This window comes from Rhinolophus sinicus, chromosome 5 (assembly GCF_057876585.1).
Source record: "Rhinolophus sinicus isolate RSI-liver-muscle chromosome 5, RSI-T2T, whole genome shotgun sequence".
Lineage (NCBI taxonomy): Eukaryota > Metazoa > Chordata > Mammalia > Chiroptera > Rhinolophidae > Rhinolophus > Rhinolophus sinicus.
The window spans coordinates 97,034,434-97,044,427 of NC_142505.1; the positions used below are offsets into that span (position 1 = coordinate 97,034,434).

At 40.2% G+C, this 9,994-nt stretch overlaps 1 protein-coding gene across 4 annotated transcripts; it reads left to right on the top strand.

The window, feature by feature from the left end:
* The first annotated feature begins 2,662 nt into the window (after positions 1-2,662).
* PTTG1 (PTTG1 regulator of sister chromatid separation, securin) lies at positions 2,663-9,731 on the top strand. 4 transcript variants are annotated; one of them, XM_019740704.3, is made up of 6 exons: positions 2,663-2,785; positions 3,244-3,344; positions 3,813-3,997; positions 5,450-5,543; positions 8,674-8,832; positions 9,589-9,731. In XM_019740704.3, exons 2-6 carry the CDS (start codon positions 3,254-3,256, stop codon positions 9,666-9,668), a joined length of 609 nt encoding a protein of 202 aa, XP_019596263.3. In that variant the 5' UTR covers positions 2,663-2,785; positions 3,244-3,253; the 3' UTR covers positions 9,669-9,731. The 4 variants fall into 4 exon arrangements, with proteins under 4 accessions (XP_019596263.3, XP_019596273.3, XP_088654891.1 ...); XM_019740714.3 differs by having other exon boundaries at positions 3,816-3,997; XM_088798765.1 differs by lacking the exon at positions 2,663-2,785 and adding an exon at positions 2,872-3,073 and having other exon boundaries at positions 3,816-3,997.
* The last annotated feature ends 263 nt before the right edge of the window (positions 9,732-9,994 follow it).

Below are 9,994 nucleotides of genomic sequence, written 5' to 3' on the forward strand. Positions count from 1 at the left end.
ATTTAATTAGTTTCATTGTCTCCCAGAAATGTACTTTAATCAACAAGTCTGGAATTTTCTGGTCAGGCATGTCAAGGAAAAGAAAACTTGAACCTTGGTAGGTTTAAGAAAAGAGATTTATTTGACCCATCTGAGGACATTGCCTGAGAGCCGAGTTCCAAGAAGCCTTGAAACAGTGTTCCAACTTTAGCATAAAGTGAGAGGATGTTTATGTAGGGTGGAGGACAAAGAAAAATAGCTATGCATCAGCACTTCTAGTTACATACACTCAAAGATTAACAGTTTTACATCAAGTGGAGAGAATATACAGATAAGGTAGGGTCCTCAAGCACCTGGAGTTAGATATCTTGAGAAGGGATCCAGAGCAATTATTTTTATAATTTTCTCAGGATGTAAAAAGAACAGGCACTGCCTTCTATAATCATGAATCTTTTTAATTGGAGTTGTTGGAAGGTATATTGGCTAGCCCCCCTGGAAGGCCTTGGTTAGGAATTTATTGCATTCCCTTGATTATTGATCAAGTTGGAGCAGCAGCTTAGACACCCTTTCCTTTCTCAAGGACCAGTAAGGTTATCTGTTATGTGGGTTATCTCCCTCCCTCCCCTCCTAAAGAAGAGGCCATTTGCATGATGAAAACCATTCCCATTCTTCTCTCCCCCCACCCACCCCTGCAAAAAACAAAACAAAACAAAACTGTCCTGGCCCCAAAATAATTCTTTTGTTAATATCTCCCTTGCCCCACCCTTCTGTTCTGGTCTTTAAAAAAAATTTTCTTTTCCAAAATAACATGTATTCCATTCAAAGATAAAAGTGAAAATAGCTAACATTCTTGACTCAATAAGATAGTCCATTAGAGTATAATTTATTTTTTTCCTTATTAAAAATTTGCAGTGCCTAGAATTTAGGAACATAGATACTAACTTTGATTTTACAGGGCAATAGATGAAGGAATAGAAGGTGTCAGAGAATAGCCTGAAAGTGAGTAGTCAATGAATCAACCACAGTTGGTTTTTATCTCCTTAAAACAATTACCGAAATTTGCTTGAAGTGTTGAGGCCTGTTAACTTAAAACCACCAGGCAAAAACTGGACGAGTGGGAAGAATCTTTTGTAAGGTTTGGGTTCCCCCTTGGAGGATTGATTCTGAGGAGGGTCTAAGGAAGCAGGGATCAGATATGAATGGGTCACTGTTTGTAAATCCGGATTAGGGTACACTGGGATTGATTAGGATCTAGGTGAGGGTGGTTTAGCAATTGGTATCTCCACTAATAGTTTAGAATAACAAGGTGGTTAGAGGCGTCGTTAGTAAGAAAACAGTAATCACTCAAGTCAGCAGTGATTATGACATTTTATAGTTACTGCATGACCTTGAGACAGTGCAGTGCTTTTTGTTGTAAGGGGGAGGCATACCCTGGGGAGAGAGAAACCTTGCAGCCAAAGACCTTAGGAGGTAGAGAATCCTCACTTGGAAGTTGTAGGTGTTATACAGATTTAGTTTCAAAGTGAGCACCTTTGTGTGCCAATGATGTAATGTGGAGTTGAGATATGTAGAAGGAGATGCAGGGAAAAAATAAGGGGAGGGGTGGGGAAAAATAGAAAAAGGACAGGGAAGGGGCAATAAAGGTCTGCATGGATTTTTGTCCTTTTCTTCACCTTGAATTAGGATCTTCTTGATGCTGGCACAATGTCCAGCATTCAATATTTGTTGTTTGAATATTTGTTGATTTAATGTTCGAATATTTGTTGTCTGAGTATTTGTTGATTGAATGTTCGATCAACCTTGGTCCTTAAATACTACCAGGGAAGAATGGCTGATAAACTGGCATATATTGAGAACCATGTCTAGCCCTGTTCCTATTATATGATAGAATTTTTAAGAAAGCCTGAATTAGGTATTCATTAGGATCATCATTTTTTCCCTAAGCCAGAGATTCCTGTCTCTTTGATAGAAACAGCAGCATCTTAGCCTGAAATGTTGAGGGGAGCCCTGCAATTAGGGAATAATTAATCTGTTCTTAATCATAGCATAACAGAATGACTCATATTGCTGTTTGATCCATCTGTAATTGCATTTCTTAATGTTTAATTCTGCTCTGCTAGTGTTCTGTAGCCCTAATATGGGTTGTTTGCCCCCACCTGACTATATATGTATTTTTTTCGTATTTCTAATCGAAATACAACTGTTATGTATCCATTTTTCCTCGGTTATTTTTCTGAAGACTACAATGGCTTTCCTTCAGGATGCCTCTTCTTTATTATTTGATCTGATCTATATACTCTCTGGCTGAATAGTTTATTAGTTGAAGACTTTAGGAAAATAGTTCTGACATCTCTTTAACTTTTGGAACCTCACAATCTTTTCATTTCACAACGTCTTGGCCACCCAGTGTCTCAAGAAAACAAAACAAAACTCTGTTATCTTGATATCATAAGAATCATAATAATTATTTATGTCTTGGAATTGGAGCCCATATTTACTCCCCTTCTATCTACGTGGGGAACGGGTTTAAAAAACACCTAGTAGCCCATGATTTTGGTGTCAGGAGTTCTGATTTTTTTTCTTCCCTGCAAGCAAGCTGTAAAGTTCTAGGAAAACAGCTTTCGGGGCGTAGCCCAAGGAGCTTAGGTTCCTCCCATTGGTTCTTCCTGGGAGCCTCCGCCCCATTCCGGTCCTGCCTCCTGAGTGGATGAGCCAATAGCATCGTGATGTGTGGTTCAAATGCCGAGCGTGGCGCACCCGCTGGAGGCTGAATAGTGGATGATTTTGGCTGTTGGTCCTAACGACGGTGAGTGGAAAGGTCGCGAGTGGTTGGGAGGGTTGGGGGTAGGGGGCTGGCGAGGAAGGAAGTGGGCTGGGGACCGGGAACCGGGAGCCGGATTCAGGGGGCCGGGGATAGTGGCCCTGGGCGCCTCGGTCTCCCCCTTGTAGTCGATGAGCGCCGAGCCGGGTAGAGCCGTGCCCTTGGACTTCATCCGTGACCCACGACGGTTCGGTTCTCTTGAACACAGGGCCTCTGCCAGCCCTAAACCGCTAACTCTTCTGGAGTTTAGAGCCTCTGACGCAGGCTTCAAGAGTTAAGAGCTGGATTATGTGCCTGTTGGCTCAAGATCGGGCTTTGCTCCCTCTGCTTAGCCCTTGTTTTTGCGTGGACGTGCCCAGGGTGGGAGGTTTGGTCTGTGCTTCACCTTAGGTTCAATCGTCTTCCATAACCTCCAGGGTCTAACATGTATTTCACACCCCTAGTTAATCCAGAATGGCTACTATGATCTTTGTTGATAAGGAAAATGGAGAACCAGGCCCCCGTGTGGCTCCTAAGGACCGGCTGAAGCTGGGATCTGGGCCTTGTAAGTATACAGGCTGCAATCAGATACACAGGTATTGTGAGTCAATTGTGGATGTGGCCTGTAGCCTAGGGAGGCATTTTATGTTCTTTGTCTGCAATTGGAGTCAAGTTTACTGAATACAGGCATACCTCATTTTATTGCGCCTCGCAAGATGTAATTTTTACAAACTGAAGGCAAGACCCTCCACCAACAAAAGGATTATTACTGGCATTATTATGATACTCACTTTATGGCTTTGGTCTGCACTGAGCCTGCAATACCTCCGGGGTATGCCTGTTCTGCTGTTGCAGCATGCTTGTTACGAGTCTCTTTTTTATATTCAATATCTGAATGAGATTAAGAGGGTACACTGTCAAAAATGGGGGTTGAGTTTGGGGGTGAGAATTAGGCCAAGTTGATATACACAGTCAGCTTTCAAGTTGCTCAGCTGTTTACTGCCGGAATTACCCTATGGTACTTTTTCTTTAGCAGTCAAAGCTTTAGATGGGAGATCTCAGGATTCAACACCACGTCTTGGCAAAATGTTTGGTGCTCCACCAGCCTTACCTAAAGCGGCCAGAAAGGCTTTGGGAACTGTCAACAGAGCTACAGAAAAGTCAGTAAAGACGAATGGACCTCTCAAACAGAAACAGACAACCTTCTCTGCCAAAAAGGTAAGGGTCGGCTATAAAGACACGGTTTAAACACTTCAGTACTTTTGACTCTTAAAATGACTATTGGTATCCTATCTGGCTTTCTTTCCTTTGAGTAGGGCAAATATTGGCCAGCAAACAGAGATTAGCAGAAGACAATCATACTATCTTTGGACTTCCTTCAGCTGGAGATCAGCTGGTGAATATTTTTGCCTCACCTGCCCTTAACTAATGTCTTGAAGCTGATTGGTTGGTAGGCATGCCTCAGACATATTTCAGTTGGGTTCCAGGCCCTCATAATAAAGCAAATGTAGCAATAAAACGAGTCATCTTTTTGCTGGCAGAGGATCTTGCCTTCAATTTGTAAAAAAAAAAAAGCAAGGCCTATGAGGTACAATAAAGCGAAGGCTGACAAAATGTGGTACGCATGCCTCTACTTACACATGTATAACTTATTGAGAAGGAAGGTACTTTGCAAGATGTCACGTTGCTGATATAATAGCTCAGGTGCTGCCATCCTGCTCCCTACCTCCCAGAGCAAGCACCAGCTTGTTAGGTGATAATTTGCTGGCACACTGACCTTTGTGTTTGTGCATGAGCTATATATAGGTCAGTGCATCCCAGACTGCATGTGGATTAACACTTTATTTGAATAATTGTTTTGTTTAATGTGTATCAGGAAAAAACAACTAGTACTTTGCATCAAACTGAGACTTAACACGTAGCGTGGTTTAGGACAAGGATGTCTTTTTAAAAAACTGAATTAAGTAAGAGAGAAATGTTAAATGCAAGTATTGGAAGGATATGGCAAAAATAATGAGAATATTACATAGAACTGAATTGTGGGGAAACTCTGCCCTCGGGATTTCCTCTAGGTATGCACATTTGCTGTAAGATTAAATCAAGAACATGCAGGCTTCCATTTTGGCCTCCCTGTCAATCCAGACTTATCTGTCAATCCAGGGAGTTACCTATCCATGCTGGGCTTCTAAAATCCTTCACTGTCTTTTGCTACCTCCCTCTTACTCAGTGTGTATTTGAGGAACATAAACTTGTTTTTCATATTAATGAAGCAAATAATTAAGGTACCAGTGATGGAAAAATCACACTTCCAAAAGCCAAAAATGGCTTCTGGGCTGTCCTGAGGGACTCATTCCCCTTTCTTCCTCTGTTGGGTTGATTGATTGAGTTGATCACCTGCGCTCTGCATCCTTGATGACTTAATGCTGACAGGTGCTAATACTTCAATTTCACACTTAACTCGTGAGCCATGCTGCTAGAATTGCTTGCTGACTTGTATTTGTGTGTAATCACGAGAACTAAGGATTATGATTTCTTAGAAGTCAGCATGAAATTGAAAAAAATTCAAAATGTGGTGAAGCCTTCACCTGTCTTGAAGAAACCCTACGATGGTCTCTGGTACTAATCAGTTGGCAAGACTTCCACTCTCACTCATATTTTCTTGGGTTTTAGGTGACGGAGAAGACTGTTAAAGCAAAAAGCTTGGTTCCGGCCTCGGATGACACCTATCCAGAAATAGAAAAATTCTTCCCCTTCAATCCTCTAGGTAGTATCTTTTGGTGTTACAAAAATGCCGTAGCTTTGAGTTTCTCTTAGAATTCAATTCAGCTGTAACTTGATATGGATACGAATATGACACATGACCTAGAACTACAATGAGACTGTCTGAACCTGGGTTGCTTTGAACAAATATGCTTGGTGTATTTATTTGTAAGGTATCATTTGAGAAGGGGAACTGGAGCAAAGATGTGGAGAACACTGTTCCTGCCCTAAAAAACTTACTATCTAAAAGGGAGAGAAGATGAGTTCAATAACCTTGAACGAGTTTAAAGTGGACAATCCTAGCAAGCCTTTTAGAAACGGGGCTTTATAAAAGCCTGAACAATGCCTGAAAAATCCATATAGCCATTGACGACATGTGCTTTTTATTACTCCTGCAGCCTGCTACATGTATCTGAAATATTTTCTATGATAGAACCAGCTTTTCAAGCTTTAATTTACTTACATTTGAGAGAGCTTACTGTCTGCCAAACAGTGATGGGCTTTGCTTACAAGATGGGTCTCACCCTGAGGGGAGCCCACAACTTGGAGGGAAAGTCAAACACAGAGCAAAGCATCTCACTGAGTGTGAGCAAGGAGAAAACAGGCCTGTTAAGGGGAACTGAACCTAGCCTATCACAGCAGGAAAGCTTTCAGGATGTGACAACAAAGTAGAAGGTATAAGGAGATAGCTAGGTGAAGAGGGGTGGGCAATGCAAGGGAATTGTTCACAGAAGTGTGTGCAAAGATCCTGAGATAGATGCAGGACTGGAGTGGGTCTGGGAAAAGGAAAGGCAGAGTGAAGGATGATACAGGTGAAGCAGTGGGGGCGGATCCTGCAGGGCCTTGAAGATTTCTTAGCTGGATTTTTTTTTTGCCCTTTCATCCACAGGGCATTTAGTCATCCTACGAGTCATATCCAGGATGTGTCTTTGACTTTTATACATTACAGACAATTCGGCAATTAGTATGGAAATTATATGGTTGTGCATTTGTGAGTGTATCTGGAGAGTACACTAGGGATTGCTGAGTCTCGAAGGGTGTGTGATGACGTTTTGGTACAATGTTGTGCATCCATGCTAATGATTACCACTCAGCTATTAATGAAAAGCGGGTAGATTTATGCATATTGACGAGCAAAGAGGACTACAAGCAGTATGCTCTTTCACGGAGGAGATGTTGTCAAGTTGCCCTTTAAAATAGGAGCATAAATTACTGAAGGATGAGCATGCCTGCCTCCTGCCTCGTCTCTAACTGCATATGCTTTAAAACTCTAATCTTTATCAGAAAGGCAATGGGTATCTAATTTGTTTTAATTGGGGTGTGTGTGTGAGTATATTTGACTTCTTTTAGTAACTTCCTGTTTGTATCTTTGTTTTCCTTTGATTCTCTCTCTCTCTCTTACTCTCTCACTCCCTCTCTTCCTGTTGTGTTGCACACTTCTTTCTCTGGAGTCTTTTGTCTGTCTCTGGTTTCCTTTACAACACAGTGGGTTTTAAATTAAATAGTCACTATCACTTAATTCCTTTTTGACTTCTGGGTTTTACCAGGCTTCAAAAAGAACAGATGAATTCCTAGTATTTAGGTTTTAGAGAACTTTCACACTTCCCAAATTTTGGTTCTTTGTTCTTATCTTTTGAGAAAACGCTTAACCTCCTTGAAAAAGAGGAAAGACTCAATATTTAAGTTTTACTTTTTTTACTGTCAAGAAAGATTAGTTGTTTTAAATAACTAACACAGTGGTTCTCAAATATTTTGTTTAACGACTCTTACACACTTAAAAATTAGTGAAGACCCCAAGGAACTTTTGGTTGTATGTTTCGTTTATATTTCCTGTATTAGAAATTAAAATTGAGATGTTTAACCAATTAATAATTTTAAATAATAAATGTATTACATTCACGTAAATAACTTTTTTAAACCATAAAATAGCTTTTCCAAAACAAACTTATTGAGAATAATGCATGGTTTTATAATTTTTGAAAATTTGCTTAACTTGGCTTACTATAAGATAGCTGGATTCTCCTGATTTCTGCATTGAATCTGCTACATCTGTTTTGGTTGAAGTATATGAAGAAAATCTGGCTTCATGCAGGCTTGTAGTTAGGAAAAGGAGAAGCATTTTAATAGTCTTTTTAGATAAGTATAGTTTTCTTTGATACTACACTAAAAATCAATCAGTGGCTAGTTCTGAACATAGAGTGGCCATGTGAAATCTGGAACCATATCAATGAACATTTTATGAGTATGCTCTGACCATAAAATCCATCGGTCTATTTTGCACTTCAAATCTATCTTTTGTCCTTAGATTCATCACGCCTTGGTCATTTAGGAATATTGGTTCATTGAGAAATGTAGGTTATCCAAATGTTGAAATGTTTCATTATGCAATATGAAAAGCACATTCATTAATATCACCATTGATCTCATCAGCAAAGTGTAAGTATTAGGAAGCTGTCAACCTAATAATGGCAGATAAGTTTTCCAAAATAATATTTTTTTTCTTGAAATTGTGAATTTTATCATTGGCAACAAATCCTGTTTTCCTTGAGGTGATAGACTTCTTTCATTCCTCTGAGAAAGTGTGCAACAAATACCTTAGTAACCAGTTTGTCTTTCAGTTGTTTTTTTCAACTAAATGGTGTTCCGGGAAAAAGGCCTCTAGTTTAGCTTGCAAATCAGATAATTGCCCAAATCCTTTTTCTTTGAGATTACCATTGTAGTACTTGTGTATGCAACAGAAGTGCTTTCTGGCATACTTCTCATTTTATCACACAGAATATTAAAAAGACATGTCCTCAACGGTCGAGAGCTAATAAAATTAATACTTTTTATTGCCTGTGGTAAAATGATATGTGAAATTGACATTTTTTACTACAGCTGAATGGTAGTAAGGAACATGGTAACTACTGAAGATAGTTTATTGCCCTGCCCCGATTTGTGCTAAGGCACAGCAGTGTTGTCCACTATTGCTTTCGTACCGTCATTGCAGATGTCAACACTATGGGAAAAGGTATTAATATTATGAGAAAACTAGTTTTGACCTCATGGACCTGCTGAGAGGGTCTTGGACCCCCGGAGTCCACGGACCACGCTGAGAACTGCTGCCCTGACAAAATCCTTTCCCTTTGTGGCAGATTTTGAGAGTTTCGACCTGCCTGAAGAGCACCAGATTGCACAGCTCCCCTTGAGTGGAGTGCCCCTCATACTCCTCGATGAGGACAGGGAATTTGAAAAGCTGTTACACGTAGGCCCCCCTTCACCTCTGAAGATGCCCCCTCCACCGTGGGAGTCCAGTAAGTGAACAAGTGCCCTTCTGCAAGGGCTGCAAACAGTTTGTGTCATTACACTTCCATTCCCGTGGGGACGGAGTGGTGCAGAAGGGTGGCCCTACAAGTAATTTCTATCCTTCACACTTCAGGATGCGGTTTCAGAATAATGGAAACTGTTCTCAGTTCGTATTTCTTTTTAGTTCCAAATGCCCAGGTAAAATCAAGTCATTCTGGAATCTGGGCAGTCTTAGATACAGCAAAACAAGATTGAATTTAGCAGGTAGCTCCTTCGATTATAAATTGAAGTATGATAAACTTGCTTGGAATGAGAATTCCAAGTTGCATCCAAAGCTAATACTTGTGCAATAGCCTAGAATGACAAAACCTCACTGCACAAGATTTGAGATCTTGGTTCAAACTGGTGGTCAGAAGCCATCATCAGTGTGTTTTCTATTTGTTCTGATGGGACAACTTATACTATTTTATAAATTTACATGAGCGATATTGTTGGCTCTTTCTTGGATCTCCAAGAACAGTAGAGTTTCAGGTACTACTAAGATCTGTTTCCAAATAGAGGTTAATTGTGGTACCACTGGAATGTGGTACCACATTCCAAGAATGGAGTGTGTGTGGGAGGGTGGAGGGGTGAGGTGGGGAGGTATGGATTCAATAAACAAAGGGAAAATAATTGATCATTAGAAGTGACAACTAATGTCTGTGTTGAGATGGACAATGAATCAAGTATTTGCAGATACTGAATAAGAAATTCCTGTTTTCTAGATCCATTGCAGTCTCCCTCAAGCATTCTGTCAACTCTGGATGTTGAATTGCCACCTGTTTGTTACGACTTAGATGTTTAAGTTTCTTAGTGCTTTACAGTTTGTGTGTATGTATTAATAAAACAATTCTTAACAGACTCTTAATATTGTGGTTGCTGTTTGTAATTTGCTTAAAACAGTGTAAAAACTAGTGGAAGTGTTAATGGATGAGTCTATAATCTGACAATAGACGTTTTATCTGATTTGGAAAATTTTACCTTAAAACCCTTTGGTTTAACAGCTTGTTTTAGAAGCTGGCACCGTTTTTCCTGAAACATATACCCCTCAATGTGTACTTTATTGCCTGTTTGTGTCCATTAACTAGTGACAGTTACTAGATCTCTTAATGAGAAGAGCCACTCCTGGCT